The sequence below is a fragment of the Pungitius pungitius genome, chromosome 16, assembly GCF_949316345.1.
Source record: "Pungitius pungitius chromosome 16, fPunPun2.1, whole genome shotgun sequence".
NCBI lineage: Eukaryota > Metazoa > Chordata > Actinopteri > Perciformes > Gasterosteidae > Pungitius > Pungitius pungitius.
Genome location: NC_084915.1, coordinates 6,607,393 through 6,626,385, shown reverse-complemented (window position 1 = coordinate 6,626,385; position 18,993 = coordinate 6,607,393). Strand labels below are relative to the sequence as shown.

The 18,993-nt window shown below is 40.5% G+C and overlaps 1 protein-coding gene across 2 annotated transcripts in view; it reads right to left on the bottom strand.

The window, feature by feature from the left end:
- Positions 1-1,231: 1,231 nt before the first annotated feature.
- gabrb4 (gamma-aminobutyric acid type A receptor subunit beta4) overlaps positions 1,232-18,993 on the bottom strand; it is a 40,003-nt gene continuing 22,241 nt past the window's right edge. Inside the window, exons 3-10 of one of the 2 annotated variants that reach the window (XM_037468204.2) lie at positions 15,419-15,486; positions 13,242-13,462; positions 8,801-8,883; positions 5,393-5,530; positions 3,948-4,100; positions 3,349-3,605; positions 2,680-2,769; positions 1,232-2,379 (exon numbers count right to left, since the gene is read on the bottom strand). In XM_037468204.2, the coding sequence (XP_037324101.1) occupies positions 2,026-2,379; positions 2,680-2,769; positions 3,349-3,605; positions 3,948-4,100; positions 5,393-5,530; positions 8,801-8,883; positions 13,242-13,462; positions 15,419-15,486 (1,364 nt within the window). In that variant the 3' untranslated portion in view covers positions 1,232-2,025. The remainder of the gene's footprint in view (positions 2,380-2,679; positions 2,770-3,348; positions 3,606-3,947; positions 4,101-5,392; positions 5,531-8,800; positions 8,884-13,241; positions 13,463-15,418; positions 15,487-18,993) is intronic. The other variant, XM_037468206.2, reaches the window with a different exon arrangement.

Here is an 18,993-nt window from a genome sequence, read left to right as displayed (position 1 = left end):
AGAACTCATCTCGAGCTAATACTATAGTGCACCCTTCTCATTTCTGTTGTGTTTACAAGGGACCACTCTGCTCTGTGTATTCTAATGAATCTCCTTGTCCCCCTCACTATGAGACCCAATGGTTTGGTTTGGTTGTGTAGGTTTTGCTCAGAGCCTGCTGCTCCCCATAGTCTGTTTGTGCCGGAAGTGAAAATGACACAAGATGCTGATTTGCACTTCAGCTGAAGCTAAACAGGCACGAGAGGATTGGTTCAAATGTGTTTTCTCCCCTTTTTAATGTCTACCATCCATCTGCCTCAGTTATCTAATGGTCTGAATTCTTCCTAAGTTCATTAACTTTCATTCGGTGGCTCATTTGGATTCCACAAACAAAAAACATCCGATTATATCCTCTAATATCCCCAAAACATTCAAGATCGTACACTACTCCCTCTCCCCCCTCTCCTTCCTACTTCAACACTAGAGATGTTGTGTGAGTTTGTGTGTTTGAAAGCAAAACCAGTAATGCATATGGTTTATATGCCTTTTGGTTGTTTTTTCAAATCATGGCTATTTATCACAGATTTTCTCCCAAGAAGCGGCCATCATTCCTTATTATGCGTATGTTTCTGATCATCTGGGTTGAGTGTGATGGAACTGATCGAGTTAAGTGTGAAATGTTGTATCCTTCTGCCCGGGCTGCGCATTAATATCCCAACCAAATGATCTTTCCTTTACAAACTGCGACTCCACCACAAATGCTCGACTAACAAACAAATAAATACACAATACTAAATGACAACTGGTCAAACTGCGGGCTGATATGTTGACTCTTTTGAATATAAATACATGACCTCACAATTTGGCTGTGGAATAATCTCAAACAAATCACAGAAGCACTCCTCCCATTTCCGTCCAGCGAACACAAAGCAGAATATGACGTTGATGAACGCTGCATCTAAAGAGCATGAGCAATCCATCAATAGGAGGAAATAAACAGTACAAGTATACTTTCATGAAAATATTCAATGATAAAATGTATAGAATATGTTGTTTTTTTTCACACAATCCAAATGAGAAATGCATACGTCTGACTCTTTTATCTCATAATGCCCTAGCTCTAGAACACGTTGTGACACTCTCTGAAATCACAGTATTTTTTAAGACAAAATCATATCTACAATAATCAGCACTTGTTTTCAACTATAATGAAAAAGACCCTCCCCCCCTCCCCCCCTCCCTCCCACCTCCAAGTACATGTTTTCTAAAAATAACATGAGAAGAGAAAGGAACACACGTTTGCGTTGACGATGGGCGGGAATGCTGCGGTCAAACATCCCATCCACACGGGCCTCTGATGGAGCCCGTTCGGCCGGCGCTGATGTCTGATAAAGAGAACGATACCACTTCAAAAAACCCAAGGTACAACACATAATCCAAACAAGGTTGCTATACAGTAGTAGAACCGGATATTTCCGTGCATGTTATCCATGGCCGATGGGTGGGGTCGTGGGGGGTCGGGGGATGGGGTTTCGGTGAGGGTGGCTGGGGGTGTCACGGATCTCCCTCGACTGATGCCTGAACCGACGAGCCACCACTGATTTTATGAGCTGCAGTAGAGGAATTTTTTGATTACAATAAGTATCACTAAAAAGTCAATGCGACTCTGAGACATCTTTTTCTCTCTCAGGAGCTTTAACTTCCACTTTTAGCAAAAATATCATGCAGTCTTTAGTCCCGAAACCCCCAGGTGGGATTTTGTGTTTGTTTGTTGTTTGTTTCTTTGTTTCTTTCACCAGGAAAAAGATACTCAAAGCCTTGAAAGTCTTCTCCCACAATTCTCCTTAAACATTCAAGTCATCCTAATAATACTTTGTACAGCAGAAAGGTCCTTCAGATTTGACAGGTGTATATATAAATATAATATATATAAATATGCATATACATATGTTCAACTTGTATATGTGTATACATATTTTGGAACTGTATCAAAGCCAATTTAATGTGCTCTCAAAATATGGCCCATGATTCCTAGTGGGATGCACATCAATTCACGTAGTACAACCAGTAGATTAGGTTGAAAAATCCAAAGGTGATAGGGAAAATGACCCTGGACCACTTGTCAATGGTGCTAACATCTGACAGGTTTGGAATTTTCAACTTGAGCTTGGAGGAGCGTCGTCGTAGCCGACAGTTGGCCCGGCTCCGCATGGCGCTCCGGTCCAGCGAGTGGTGGCTAAAGCCGTCGCGCGGAGCCATGGGCTTCCTGAATTGGACCCCGGAGCTGTCAAAGGACATGACGGAATTCCGAGAGTCACTGACGCTGCTTCCCACGTCAGAAGGCATCACTTCGTTGTTCATCTCCAGTGTGGTGAGGAGGATGTTTCCATAAGCATCCACCTGCGAGGAGAAGGGGAAGACACCAAGAGTCAAGAAGGGCTGGAATGTCCAGCAGTAGCCCCAAATCCCCTATGTTAGGAAAACTTATATCGAGCCCTCCCTCCCGTCCCAGAAGCTGTCTGGAATGCAACGTCATTTCTTGCATGACACACAAATAGTTACTACAGAGCTTCTTTATACAGATATCTAGAACTGACTTTTCACACAAAAAAAGTAACACAAGTCATTTGAATAGCATTAATCAACTGACTTTACTGTGAGGGCTGGCCTACAGCTGATATGATTTCTAAATAAATGTACCCCAACTTTTCTTTGTTCCTCGAGATACAGATTTCTTCGCTGTGTAAATGACCTGAAGGTGTTGGTTTGATACGGCACGGAAATGGAGTCCTTGCAATGTGAAAGAAAAATGAAGAGAACATTAAAACGACTATAGAGTTCTGGCAAACAAGCACATTTTCTCATAATTACACAATGCATTAGACATAAAGTTAACAATCAACAAATTTGAATAAGTATAGCATTTAATACTTCACACACAAAAAAACTGGGAAAGGGGGCTTCATTCAGTCCGACCATTGCAACATCCGCTATAACCAAAACTACCTGCATTTTCATACAGTTTTTGCAGTTTGAAAATACATGAGGTAGCAGAGTGAGAATGAAGGAAGCCTGCAGCATAAACATAGACCACAACCTAAATAAGAAATGGGAATGTTTTACACCACTGTTTGGCTAGATGATCGCTATCTCAATGAAAAGGGCTACGCTCCATAAAAAGCATTCAGTGCTTGAGGTCGAAGATGGTCGGTGAATACTTTGGTGGCACCGGTATACTTTTGGAAGATGAGTTACTTACTGGATAAGCCGAGTATGGCTAGAACTGTTACGTGCACAACATTGGCCGGGTCATACTGAAGGCCTGACTGACACACAGAGCAAAGGGAAGTAGCAGATGAAGATGCAAACCTGTTCCCTCAGGCGCTTCTCTTCGTATCTTGTGCGCTCGTTGTTGGTCTTGTTCAGCCTCTCATTGATTTTCTTTTGTTGCGCAGGGCCCCGGCCAAAGAACACGTAATTTACAAAGGCATATTCGAGCAGGGCCAGGAACACAAACACAAAACAGCCCATGAGGTAGACGTCGATGGCTTTCACATACGGAATCTTTGGGAGAGTCTCCCTAAGGTGGGTGTTAATTGTAGTCATGGTAAGCACCGTTGTCACACCTGAGCACAACAGCACACACAGAAACAAAGAATTTGCCGTCACACACAGAAGATGTTGATTCCGAGATGGAAGAAGTATTCACACCATTACTCACAATTAGTCCTCTCAAATACTACGCAACACTTCTTGTCTTTGGACATCAGGACTTTCCATTCAAACATTTGTGTGTCAGCAATTGTGGTCTCGATTAAAGTGGATGGTTTAATTTACCAGTGTGTTGAAACAATGAACAATACAATGACCACGTGTCGACCACATGCCGTTTGCTGCAGTATTGATAGCTGGGTTGTAACACGGACAATTGTCAGTTTGATAATGCAGTGGTGGTGACTTTTTCTTACCCAGGGCCACCCGAGCTGCAGAGGCATCATAATTGATCCAGAAGGAGACCCAGGAGAGGATGGTGATCAAGATGGACGGCATGTATGTCTGCAGGATGAAATATCCAATGTTCCTCTTAATCCTGAAACTCAGCGAAAGCCTTGGATATGAACCTGTAAGGAGAAAGGATGGAGTGACAGTTTGAAAAGGGCACGGAGTCAAAAGAGTGAAAACACATCAGTGGAAAAAAAGGTGAATGCAGGGTGGGGGGTTGGAGGTTAAGGGATGTTGATGCAACGTAAGAGTTTCAAAGTCTGCACAACGTGCAGGGTAGTCATTTCTCCATTTGTTCAGATAGAGCACTTAATTTCCCCAAAGCGATGGATTCCTTTCCAGGGACAAGTTCGATTCCAATTAAACATGGCAGAAAGTCGCAAACGGGGCAGATTTTTCTGCAACCCCCTATCTCAGCAGGCAGCTCCAGCATCCCTCTGAGGATTGTCACAGAGAGCTGCTCTGCTTTTCTTTTACACTTTCTCTGTCCTCTAAACATTACCAAAGCGGCATTTTAGAGGTGTGTTATTGCAACGCACGCCTTTGGACTTGCAAGGGGGCAACTCATTCATTTGTATTTTACAGCTAAATATCTGCTGGTTGTGCCAAAACATAAATTGGTCTTTTGACTGCATTTTAATTCAAACAACCACAACAGTGCAATGCTAATGCGAACTATAGCTACATTTATTTATTTATCAAGGCAGGAGTGCTGTACTGCAGCTATACCAGAAATTTACATTTGATTGTGTGTACTGTATCTGCAGATGTATTTCCAATATGTCACCAGTGAGACACTTCAGATAAGCGTGATGGTTTAAATCTAAAAGGCTATGGGGGGGAATACACAATGATGAATGACCTCATCATCTCCATGTTCCTGTAAATCTTTTAATGAATCAATACCATAGCAAACATACTTCATCACACCAGAGACAAGTGGTTTAGATCACCCAAGTAGTTCCAAGATTCATGGTGGTGACCAATGTTCAAAGGTTACATTAAATTCTAACTTAAATATTAGACTATTCTCTTCGCCAAGAGGATAACTGATTATCTAGAAATGCATCACTTTTCTTAGTTTTCTTGCGTTTCAGTCAGTGAGTCATCGCTACACAGTCAGAGATCAAACATAATCAAAAGCATATTGTGCTGAAGTTTAAATTCTGGTATTCTTGCTCAAAGATGATAATCAGATTCTTTACTTTTAGTCAAAGAAAGATTTGACATTTTGAGGAATACAAGCAAAAAGGAAATATACTCATAGTCCCCACAGTGACAATGATGCATATACTGATGCCCCCACATACAGAAATCAGAGTGGTGATGCAATAAATATGTGATTATAGAGGAATTAAGAATTAAGAAAATGGTGTGCACTGCAGTTAAGTATTTTCAAAATCGGTCTTACCTGTGGCAAACTTGACCTCCTTGGACACTAAACGGACGTCTACGATGGAAAACTGAGGTAACTCCAGCTTGTCAACGCCCGTCACTGCTCTGTCCTCTCCTTGCCAGAAAAATATGATGTCATCCGTGGTATATCCATCTGTATCAAGGTCAGGCCAAATTATGGGCAAGAGAAGAGAGAGGAAAAGAACACATGTGGATTTGAAGCGTGGTTAAAAAATGTCCGTTAAAGATAACCATGTTTCTATTTAAAGTCTGTTCCAGGAGCAGGGATGGTGAGTGGAGGTCGCTTTGACTGTTCCTACCTCAAGTCAGAGCTAAGCAACGTAACAGTTCAGTCCTGGTGTCTTGACTTTTGGAGAATGTTGTGTTGCAATAGTAATAATAACTTGGCAACAATGATATCAACAACTTGTTTTAGGGAAACGGGACTGGTGCTTCTCTAAAATCGCTTAAAAAGAACCCATCTTAACCTCCTCAGTAAGACTCAATGGATAAAATATTGTCCTTTTCTTATTTTCATTTGGAGCATTGCGTTAGTTCATACAGCACAGAGTCTTGTGCCACCAGGCGTGACCAGCTGACAGCCAGCCGATTGAATCATTGCTTCCAATGGGCCACACACCAATCATAGCCCACTCTCACTTCATGGAGGTTCATTTAAATCCCTTCATACTGAAACGTTCTACACCAGTGGTGTTACAGACCGTACTGCTGGAACAGCTTTGCCTCCTCCACTGCAGCCTCCACCCTTTAGAGTTCAGAGTTTATCTTTAATAGCAAATGGTAGAATTGGTATTCAAAGTTTACTTTGGGCTTATTCCTGTAAACCTGGGGGATTTTCACCCGTTCCCCGTTTTGGCTTAGTAGTTGCCTGGCTAATCCGGGGAGGACTCTAAAAGTGAAGCCACGAGTGCGCAAGTACAGCTGTATTTCCATTTGTTGCCATAAATGGATAGAAATTCCATGACAAGAGTGTCACTGACTGAATTCTAGGTTTTGGCAAAAGCAATGTGAAACACACAAACCCTAAACACTTAAATCTACCCTTTGGATGCAAGTTACACAGCACCCAAAACTCAATGTTCAGAACTGTCATCGAGATTAAAGTGTTGATTCATTATTGCTCTGTATTTAACTGATTGCTCCCTGAATTGTAATTTAAAATATCCAATCATTTTATCAAAAACACAATGCAATGAAATGGCATTCAATTTATCAAAAGAACTGTACTGATAAAACTATGTGGCACATGGCAAAATGATACTTGGTATGCGGCGTAATACAAATTTAGCCATCAAAGGACATGTTAATCTATTAATAGAGCCTGTTTTTTAAAATTTGAACAAGTCACCAGACTTTGGTAAGGTATGACTTTCATTCACATATCATTCACTTTCTCACTTAGTGAGAAATCTTAAAATAAATCAGATAAGCTGCTAACTTTCTAGAGGGGGGGGTTACCTGAAAGGTCATAGTTTAAAATATGTCCAAAACAAAAACAATAGGTTACATTGTATATGCAATGGACTCAAATTACATAAGTCAAAATTGACTTTTAGCTTGTGTGTCCTGGACAAAAGTGTTTTGACCTCCGCCCGATGCAGATTTCTAAAGACTATAATTAGAAACGTTTTTGTGACACATCAAATACAAATTCAAACCGGGAGGAAATATATTCCCCTCAAAAAGTAATTAATAATCATACTTATTTTAATGGGAATGTCATTGCTCTACTGTTCAGACTCCTATGGAGCTTTATATCAATGCATGTAGTCACTGGTGCATGAATATTTATTAACACGTGTCACCTGGCATGGCAGTTACACTCATTCTTAACTCCCAGCACAATCTAAAGTGACCACAGCAGAAGATTTATGTCAATAGGCCAGTAAGCATTCACTGCAGAGTCATTTCTCACTCGGGTAGTGTTGGTACATTTCAAATTCACCTACTTCACATCCAGACCTCGATGGCATTAACGTCACCAAAGCACCAGAATTCATTACCATTAAATCTCCCTCCAAGGTTGTAGGGTAAGGAAATGTGACATTGTTTGTGAAATTGAAACAACTGCCTGCTTAATCAATCAAAGTGAGGGCTATGTGCATGACTCCCACTCGCAGCTTCTTCCATGAACGTAAATAGATATTCTTGCAACTTTTTAATTCATGGCATATCCATATTTCATTGCCGCCTAATGTCCCAAGGGTAAGCACTCTGCAGTTTTATCTTGAACAACAAGCACCACTAATCTGTTGTTTGGAGCAAGTGGGCTGATTGATGGAATGGTCGATGAAAATGATCAAGCAAATACAATTTTTAATTACACTGCTAGCACATTTTTCTTCTGGATATAGATTTATCTAAATCGAAACAGACATATGTACATTTAATATTGTGCAAGGACTGCAGTTTTTTGGTATTATTATTATAATCTTAAAGGGAAACCTTCTATTTCCCACATAAATGCCAGTTCATTAGCTATGGGGTTTACTACTGGAATGGAGAAAAGTAATGGGTCATAAGATTTTCAAATATAACCAGAGGTTAACCAGGAGTTCCTGAATAACTGAATTAAAATGATGTATGAAGAACTTCCGAATTATTTTGAGACTGGCAGAGAGTTAGATAAGAAGATTGAAAAGGAAACACCTGACCTAACTAGAAAAAAAGATGGTGTTACAAATTTAAGGGGAATAATACATTTTTATTTAATTGAACTTAAGTTACTACTATTATCGCTTGATACTTTCTCACTGAACCAAATGTCTACATACTGCCCACTTCCTTAATGAATCATTTTTGATTAGTCAGATGCTAAATGAGACCATTACTTCCTTATTGTTTCCTTGTTACTTCCATGTGTGTCGCATGAGCAAATTATGTATTGACCTGACTGTTGTGGATGTGGTGGGTGTTTATTCAGACATTCCATGATGTTATGAGGATATAATTCAGATGATAAGAGCCATATTGAGGATGAAGTAAGATCCCCAATACTAATGTTAGCAGTTTGCCCTCTACACTCAAAGATTCAGTTGTGGGCCGGTCCATCTGTCACATGGATGGAATACTAATCAATGCACCATCCCCACCATCAGAAAGCACTGTGATATCATCACTATTTTCCATCGCGGTCACCAACTCCAAAGGTCACTCATTTGACAAATGGCAAAAGTAGGCAAAGGTACCAAATATTTCACAAATGACACCTCTCAAAGATTTTGTAAAATGTACTTACCATGAAAAACGCAATGTAATTAATTGTAACTTTTTTGAGGTAACTTGCCAGTTTTAGAAATACCAAAGGGCTTTCTGGGAGTGATGTTTATTGCATTTGTTAAGTAAGTAAGTAAATTAAATGTTTAAGTCTTAGTTTTAAGAGACAAAGTGAAATTAAACTCACAGCTTTCAATCTCCAGGGTGCAGTTCTGTTCATCAAGAGGGTACCTCCTCAAGTCCATCATGCAAGCAGCAGTAGTAGTTATTCTAAGAAAAACATAAACAGTACAGAGACGTGGGTGTTATCATGATGACACAAATTCGGAACATTGAACATTGTAATGAACCACCAGTGTGTCCACCACTAGGTTGCATTTTCATACAAAATATTTTGTGGCTTTTTGTTGACAACATGGGCATCTTTTAAACCCATCTTATTGAGAGGACATTTGACAACATCACAGTGGCAAACGTGCTTTGTGTGTCAGGAGGTATGGAACTGTGCAGCACATGCATGGTTCAGGGTCATGGTATACAGCACCATGCGGCAACCCATTGCTCTCTTTTATTCAAAAGGAAAGGATTTTTTCCTCAAGTACTTTTCCCCGTTTTCCAGGTTCTTTTAAATGTTATTTATCTTTTCATGTTACTTTGAGTAGTCTTGAGAAATATATCCTTTTAAATGGATCACTCACTGCTCAGCATCTGCAATTTTGTCGATGCACTTTATTTATTGCTAGTTCCAGGATGGAAATTTCTGCCAGGTAGCTTTAGAAAATATGTATGCATGGCAGTTTGTTAATATCAATAAACCCTGCAGCCCAGGAAAAAACTGCTTTGGCTACAAATTACACATGTAGGGGTCTTTGGCATTTAACTGAAATATTTACTGGTGCAGCACATTCTAGTAATTACATTTCTGATGTTCATACCAGCTGCTATGTGTTCATCGTACTAGCTTTCATTTGCTTACTGGCCTCCTGTGTAAATGAGATAGAACAATTAATTTTTAGCTCATCGTCTTGGTGTCCGAAGCCACCAGCTCGTTCCCCTGTGAAAGTACTGGTGGCTTTTGACACGGAGCATAATGAGAGTAATATCAAGTTATACCCTTTAAAGCATGTTTCGCATTTTCTATAGATGATCAATCATGTTTAAATGAAAGCCACTAAGGCTGCTACAGGCGATGGTTTTACAGTAAAGCTGCGAGCACCATTAACAGTAACCTTAGAATTATCAATGCAGTAGATAATAAGCTGTTTGCATTGGAAATACATTGCTTGAGCACAGAGTTTGTAAATTGGCCATGGTGGGTCGTCGTATGCGAGTAATTGGGAAACAAAATAGGGTCCGCTTAGGCTGATGGGGCCAGATAAGCACACCAGCATGAGGAGCCTCTGGGGCCATCCCAGCGGGTTGGCCCAAAAGGGTACAGAAAATAATAAATAAACAAAATGTGTTGCGGGTATATATCCACAGTGACACTGAGCTGCATTCTGCTGCTGAAGCACTGAGCACAGTTTGTTGTGTTGTGGTGCACTGCCCTGATGCCTCGCAGTGCTCCTCCGCCCTGAGGCACACACACGGTGAGGAGATAACCTCATGCCTAATTACATTGATAAGAGAGGTCACTAGGCAATCATGAATTTCTAGAAAAAAAGTTGGGTGGGAATGAAAACCTGCGTCTTGTCAGCAAAAAATGGAACAAACTAAAGAGGACTAATACAAGTGACTTTATATGTGACAGTCGGCAAGTCAGGAGAGAATCTTCATTGCGTAGGCTCAAGTTGGGACGTCTCACAGCAAAGGCCTGAGTTTTGGGAAAGGCAGCAGAGGTCAGCAACTTGAAGTCCCACCAGAGACAGTGAGGCAGCAGCCTCAGACCTGCTTTCATATACAATGCAAGTGCAAGTTGGTTTATATTCGGCCAGAAAAAGAGTTTGCCAATCATTGATGAAAATGTAATTTTTATAATGTGATTACAATGTAAAAAAAAGTTTACTTGTAGTGCGTACTGTAAAATAAAAAGCTAAAAGAGTTTGACTTATTCCTACAGGCTTTGCAGACTATGTTTAGTTTCCGCATTACGTGGCAACTGAGAGCAACCTGGAGGTGGATCCAAGAGGCTGAGCACTACAGACGGGGAGGCTCTCAGATATATGAGCAATAGTGTTGACACCTACACAGTCTGCTCATGTATCCCTCTGTGTAAGGCAGCCTGCTTACCAAAGAAGACGCCATGTTCGTTTACTACACAGAGGTACACAGGATTGGAAGAGAGAAGTCACCATCTGGCAAAAGCTTACATCAAAAAAGCCCTCAAAGCTCTCAGGACCATGTGCCAAACTACCAACCAACCAAACTTGGATTGACAGTCCTTTATCAATGATTCAGGCTCTTGACTCATTTGCAGTTTTGAGGCTGGACACTTTCTACTGACACCGACTTCTTTTATTGACGTTTTGAATGATCTTGTTTTTCTGCATCATTCAGCAATCTTCAGGTCTGGCCCCCTCCCTCCTTTTAACATACCAATGAACAGCCTACTGCCGTATATCTCAAGTATACAAAAATGTGATTTTAAGCAAGCTTTACAAAAGAAGATTTTATTTTGGGGTGCCAGTGCACCATTGATTGTTCCAGTCGCACAATTAATGGAGACTGCAGAGACAGTCATTTTGGCCATATGTACACTTTTTCAATTCACAGTACGTGGATTGGTGAGAGCATGGCAGTAGGTCCAGCAGTGTGTGCAATGTGATTGTCCACAGTTCAGATTCTACTGTGCACTAGTGTAGCAGCGTGGATGGATTCAAACAGGCGTCTTTACAAGAAAAGTGTTTCAGAAAACTCTCAAGTGGCAAAAATCCAGAGCAACAGAATTCATATGAATTGAAAAAAGAAAACAAAATCGTTAGTTACATTTATTATTTTGGGGGAAAAAATGTCCACACAACCCTTGGGCAAAGTTAAACATTTCCCAAAGCAGTTTAATTGGATGCTTACAGGAGGTCTGCAATGGTCCTGAAATCACCACGGCATGCTGATTATGCACCGCTTCTAATTATTTTGAAAAAAAAATGGTCTTGAGTACGGATCTGCCTTTTGGCAATACTCTTCTCACCATGCGGTTCCAAGATTGCACCCTTACATTGCCAGGCCCATGTGCGACGGCCACAGAGAATACCTTAAGTATTCATCCAGTGGGCAGACATCTGCCTCCAAAGCAGCTGTGAGACTGCATGTCCACAAAAGTGATAAAAGTCATAAAAGGATAAAAACTTTTGCCATCAAATCTCTTTTTGTGTCAGAACCAATTCAGTAATTCAGAGTTTCTGAATGCCGATTACTTCAAAAATAATTCATTATTATGATCTACACCTTGTTGCTGCCATTTTCTTTTATTTAAAGGACAAAAGCTTCCTCGCCTCCATCCAACTACTTTATTTTAATGACTTGTTAAGAAAAATGCCAATCCATTCTGAGCTTGAACGAAAGCTCAGGACGCTGTCGTACTTTTAGCCCTGTGGGGGGAATCCAGATGGGTCCCTCTGTGCACATTTACTGTTGACTGTGTCTAGTTTGTAGCAGTCATCTGGGACATTGAGGTGGTGAGTATTTGAAACCTTTTTTTTAGCCTTTCTGGGACAAAGAGTCTTGAATTTAATGTGCCCCTCTCTTTCCAAATTATTGTTTTCGATTTTCCCTGAGTCACACATAGAACTTTGTGGACTATTAAATCTATAAATAAAACTTTAAAGTCTGTTTTTCCTGCCAAAAAAAGATGTGTCATAACCAGAACGCTATGAGCCGTGATCTTGATTTTCTGGCGCAGTGAAGGCTTTTCGATGAGTTTGTCTGGGTCTTCAGCCGTTTAATGTTGTCAATTACAGCGAGTTCTTTAGACTAATATTCAATGAAGCATTTGCTCCTGCTCGAGATTTCTGAATACAGGTGATGCTATCGACCCGTTTTCTGAACGCTGTTTAGGGTCACAGAGGGGTTAAGCTTTTCCCAGCACGAATGAAATATTTTTTCCTGTACATCTATATTTTCATCTTCTTGTATCATCAAATCAAAGTACAAGACACGAGAACCCCATCCCTTCCTTCTCAATACCACACCACTAACACCATACCACTCACAGGGCATAAGGCAGAAAAACACACGGTACTATGTTTCTAGTTCATTGCAAACGGACACATTCACACATATTGAAATAATCTCACGGTGATTTTAAGTGAGCATTAACTTCGGTCTGCAAGAGCAAAGGGCAGAGGAGTCAGAGGTTGGTGAAGTGTAATATCTAGATGCGATGCTGCAGTACTTCAACAGACAACACTGAAAATAAGGGAAAAGGTTGTGTCAAACAATACTGGTATATTGTAAATATATCTTTACTTGTTTATCCAGCGTCAAAAAATGTTTGGAATGTTTCTCTGGGAATTGCAACAGGTGCCAGTAGTTCAGGTTCAAATGGTAGAAACATCCACAAAAATGGAGAAACTAGGACCTGACAATATGGAGTATAACAAAAACCATACTGTCATGATTAGGCATAAATTAACATAATCACTTCTGATTCTGAAACCACAGAAGAAAACCAGAGTGCACAGCGTTCTTACCTCAGTCCGTATAACACGGTGCCATCTGGGTGCAGACGAATCATCCGGTTTTTTACCGTCACACCGTGAAGAAAGGACTTCTTATCATTAAGGAAGTAGGTGTCAGGGAGCCAAAGCTGGTCTGCTACACGGTTGTCCAGAGTCAGGTTTAGCTTCAGCTCGTTGTAGGCCAAACGCTTATCCCGCCAGCTCTGCTGGAAATACATTGTGATGGTGTAGTCCTGAGGAGAAGGAAACACGTGTGTGAAGTCACAGGTGAGACAAACTCAGCGACTCATGAGATAGAGGAATAGTTTAAAAATTGTAAAAAGAAACCCTTCAATGTATGCTATACACGAGAGTACAAAGTGTGTACTAACAGACAACATACAGTATCCAAATATGTAAATCTATGAATCCTTTATTCAGTAATTCATCACAATGGTTTTAATGAAGTGCAAAATGGGGTATATAACTCTAATAAGGCAGCCAGAGCAATAAAAGAAAGGCGCCAGGGCACGATAACACTGTTAATGCTCTCACATCATAAACACTGTTTCACAATCAGAGAAACAAACCGGCATTTTTTTTAAATAGCACATGGAAACCAAATCAATGAATACAGCTGTTCTGGTATTCCAATATCATACTGTATCTAACTTGGAGTATATACTATTATATACTACTAATACTGACAGACATAATACACTTTAAGTTCAAACTACGTAAGCTTAACCCACTCTCTTTTTTATGGCATAAATATAATATACTCTCCAAAATAAATATTTCTCCTGTCATTTTTTTCATTCTAAAGACGCTTATTAATAGAAACAAACTCTGACATCCTGTTTAACAATGCAATGCATTTTGTATTTTAAAGGGTCATTCATGACTGCAGAAATATAAATGAATTGGAGAAAAACACGGCGCAAACTTCTTTTGATAGTAGACTCTACAAAAATAGCATGCAGATGACAAACATAGTTTTTTTTGTCCTTTTTGTTTCATATCTAAGAGCATCTCTATCACAATATTCATGAATATATTTCTATCTATATATATAGATATTACTAGGGCTGGGCACGTTAAAGTGTTAGAAAATGCGTTAACGTAGCAATCCATTAACGCCAACAATGATTTCATCACGCGTTAATGGAATTTCTTCTTCTTTTTTTCATTGAGGGGGCTTAACACTGCTGCACACATTAACCCGAGAAAAGGAAGAAATGAACTATGCTTCTAAATCAACATTTTCATCTTAAATCTCTACCAGACGGCTTGGACAATAGAAGCAAAGCTGTTTGTAATCACTGCAAACCGGAAGTGTCTTATCACCAGAGATGGTTTTCTCTTGCTGGTCACATTGTTCACAAGTAGAGAGGTTCTTTTTCATCTGAAAACGTGCATGAACTTGTGTGTCGTTGGTGCAGAGGAGTAAGAAAATTTAAAGTCGGAGGAATAAATAAAAAAAGTGGACGTTAAAAGTTAATTTTGTCATTGTGTATCTACTCAACCTGCATCACTGAAAGTGTTTTTTTTTTTCTTTGACTTCAAAGGAAATCAACAGTTTTTAAAGACTAAAAGGTCATTTCTTCATGCTAGAACAAATTACCTCCCACTAACCCTACTACTTAACATATGCTGCATTATGCATTATGCTGTTCCCTGATACAACACAAAAGTTTCTTCTGGTACCTGTTCAGAAAAAAAGAAAGAAAGCAGATTCATATACTGCATGTTAACTTGCTGTTTACCATTAATAAAGAGTTACTTTTGTTCCTAATCTGGTATCAGGATCTAAAGATGTACAAGAGGACCTCTATAGTAGATTATGAACAAATCCAATAAATAAGCCTGCTGTGATTTTGAACAAAGTGAGACAAACAAAAAAAAGAAAGAAGAATCTGCCATACCATATGGAGGGAGTCAAGCTGAGTAAAACAAAGAACATGCTATGAGACTAAATGACGTCACTCAGACATCGGCCAAATGGATTTCTTCACAACTCCCAGATCAGTCAAAACATGATAATATGGTCTGTCTTGCAGAGGAGTGTAAGGATTACCATACGAGTAGAATATCAGTAGTTCAAGGCCTGGCCGCCCCCGTCATTTTATCAAATAATCACAGCTGGCAGTGGTTATGGGTCCGAAGGCAATGTGTGTGATCATCATCACACAGAGAAGTTTGTGACCTACCATGTTGACTTCTGAGATGGAGTCGATGCTCGCTATGTTGATGCTCATTCCCACGACGACAGGAGGACCTGAGGAAACAAAGCAACACCGTCACCTTAAAAGTACAAGGAGGACAATATGCACCGGTTGTACTTCCCATGTGTGTACACCAAGCCCAGTAAACTGATGGAGTAGTAATAATGATGACGGTGACGAGGATGATTCCATGACTAATTTTACATTGTGGAAAATGGCTGACTTTTTGTATTATCTGCATCTGGTGAAGTACATTGATGACCTGCTGTTGCTGTTCAGGAAGTGTACGTACAACTATAAGTAAAGACCAGCTACTCTCAGCTTGTGCTTATGAAACAACGCACTCATCCATCCTAATTTCCGTGCAGACTGTGTTTCATTCACATGATTACAGTAGACATGTAGATAGCAATGCATGTGCTTACATATGCCCACTGCTCTATTCACACAATTTAAGGTTTACAAGGATTATCCATTCACAGTGCCCATGCGTCCACACTCACCGTAACCATGACTACGTGGCTTCAGTGTGATATGTATGATCACATGGATAAGATTATGTGCAACATATTTAATTACATGCTTCACATCAGTGTGCTCGAAACCCGCTTTGAATAATTACCATATTGAATCGTATTCCCTGACCCTTGATCTCGCCTTTGATCAATAAGATGGAGTTAATTAGTTGTGTTGTTAGATCTTTTCAGTTTAGGTTAAATCCAAACTTGGGAATATTAGCAACGCACTACAACCGGTCGTGTAAGGCTTTCTGACGTTGCCGTCGACAACCAGCATTAATGGGATTCTGTGGGAGGTAGTCGACAGCCAGATATTTGGGTCAAGATTCCTCCTCTGTGTGGAGTTCTATTGGGAACTGCAAGCTCTGAAGGTTTTGGTCGTCGTCGAAAAGTTGACAGGAAATTCCGAGAACACATTTCTGCCAATGCATACCTCCTCTTCTGCCCACCATACAGACTGCTTAAGCAAATTCTGCTCAAAGGTAATTGGTCAATAATAATAGTAACTACAAACAGACTACACCCACAGAAAGCAGAACGCCTCCGGTACCAAAGTCCATCCCTTTGCTCACAGGCCCTGCATTCACTTGCAGATGTCTGTTATTAGAGATAACGCTTCAACAACACTCGCTTTTTTAAATACAGACATAAAACGTTGAAGAAGGAAAATGCAGCACTGCAGACGGGGCTCGAGTCTATTCCCAGTTACTTGTTTGGTTTTTCTTTCATCCGTTCTTTACTTGGTACCTTTACTCACATGCAGCAAAAAGACAAAGACACCCGGACCCCGCGACCTGAGAAGCTGTTACCCCCCAGGAAGTGGACTCTGTGAGCGAATAGATTGTTTTTCAGCGCAGATTCTGAGGGTTTCATCATTACAGATGATTTGTGCTTTCATGCGTTTTTTAGTTATCTGCAGAGGTGGGAACAAGTCACTGTTAGGCAAGTCACAAGCAAGTCTCAAGTCATTGCCCTCGAGTCCCGAGTCAAGTCGAGTCAAAGACGAAGCAAGTCCCAAGTCGAGTCCCAAGTCAAAGCCAACAAGTCTCAAGTCGAGTCACAAGTCGTACCATTTTAGTTTCGAGTCATTTCGAGTCCTTTTATTATAGTGGGGACGGGGAACCCTGGGTGATGGTGCGCTGCCTCACAGACCTAGACTACGAAGGGAAGGGTAATGGTGGATCGACTGTGACTGTGTTATAGTACTGTAACGCTCACCCCAATGCTGCAGCGTAAATAAGGAGGCGATGACTGGCTTGTAACTCCGCTGCATTTATTTATATAAAACAACTCAACTTCGGTCACTGTTGGCCGTCACCACGCCGAACGAACACTTCCGCATACACGGCCCCCCAAAACTCGGGTTGTCTCGCGTAACTACAGCTGGTAACAAAGCATAACGTGAACACATGCAACATCTGCATAACTGATTAACTAATAACTTTAACTCAGCTCATTACACTACTTTAAAACGGACGTTGACATAATGTTGGCGAGGATTTCCATCGGAGTCTAAATCCGGGTTCAAGAATCCCTATTTTTGTAACCATGAACGAGCTGTCTCGTTGATACGGTCAAATGGACTGCAGTGATTGGATGTCGTGCAGGCAGCGCGCGCTCTCTGCATACAGGTGGCGCACATTTTTTTGACAGATGCAGATAAACAGAGCGGCGCGGTGGTGTGAAAATGTTTTCCCCCAGTTTTCATGGCAAGTAGCAAGTCTTCTCGAGTCAAAAGGCTCGAGTCCAAGTCAAGTCACGAGTCATCGATGTTCAAGTCCAAGTCGAGTTGCAAGTCTTTGTACGTTTTGTCGAGTCGAGTCTCAAGTCATCAAATTCATGACTCGAGTCTGACTCGAGTCCAAGTCACATGACTCGAGTCCACACCTCTGGTTATCTGTAACACTAAACAAGCTCCCCTCGTGCCTAACTCTTCAAACCGTGTCAGCCGTATATTGCATCAGCGATCAGGCCTCAAAATGTGAAGTGCTGACACAGAGAACAGAAACAGCAGAGACATTGCAGTGATTGGTTTAAGAGGCAGTGCTGAATCAGTATATTCAGATAATGTTTCACGGTATCACATTGGAAATTAAATTAGCATAAGTATCATAAACAACACAGGAAAAAACTGTCCTTGTATGTACATTTATGATGTATCATCACAGTCAGAAAGTACAGAACCTTCTTTTACTCAAATGGGATTCAAACATTATGTTTGTGCACATTTTATAACCACCCGCCCCCTTCTTTCCTTGTAGACCTCTTCTCTCTTTGTTTGACTCACTGCACAAATCGATAACAAAACCGATGACGCTAATGATGGGAAATCTTCATGCCATCTCCATTAAAAGCAGCGAGAATTTAGCCGATTGTTCCTTGTTGGATTTGTCCTTGTACGTCCATTTAAATCACTTGTTTTCACATTCATTCTCTTCTTTGAAACCATGCAAGGTCTAGAGTCATTGAGTCATAGCTGCACAAAGTGACATCCATGTGCTCAAGCAAGCGTCACGTGGGAGTCTGGATTTTCAAAATTTGCAGGGACGGACACTTTGATTCAAAGAAGATAGGGTGAGACATTTCTATTCTCAGTGGCTGGATGTGCTACACACAGATTCTCTTTTTACTTTTATAATCAACATATTCTGTGTATTGTCTCTGTTTGACCAGATCCGATCTAGAAGTTAGCCTTTATTCTTCTTAAAATATAACACTTTGAAATGCAAAAGGAATGGAAAAATAAATTCTTGACAGTACTGTAGGCAGCATGTGTCATGATGACATTTGTGGGTTGCAGACTTGCACAGTTCAGACATCATACACATTTTTGACAATTTAAAATGACAAAATAACCCGGAATAAAGAATTCTTACATTTTAGTAGATATGGTTAAAAATACAGTCCGATCAGAGTCTTCACTTTACCCTTCATTACTATACTGTTCACTACTGTACTAAAAGCATACATCCATAAATTGTGTGTGGCCTTCATTACTTAGAGAATGGATCTCATATGCTAGTGTATGAAATAAAATAACAA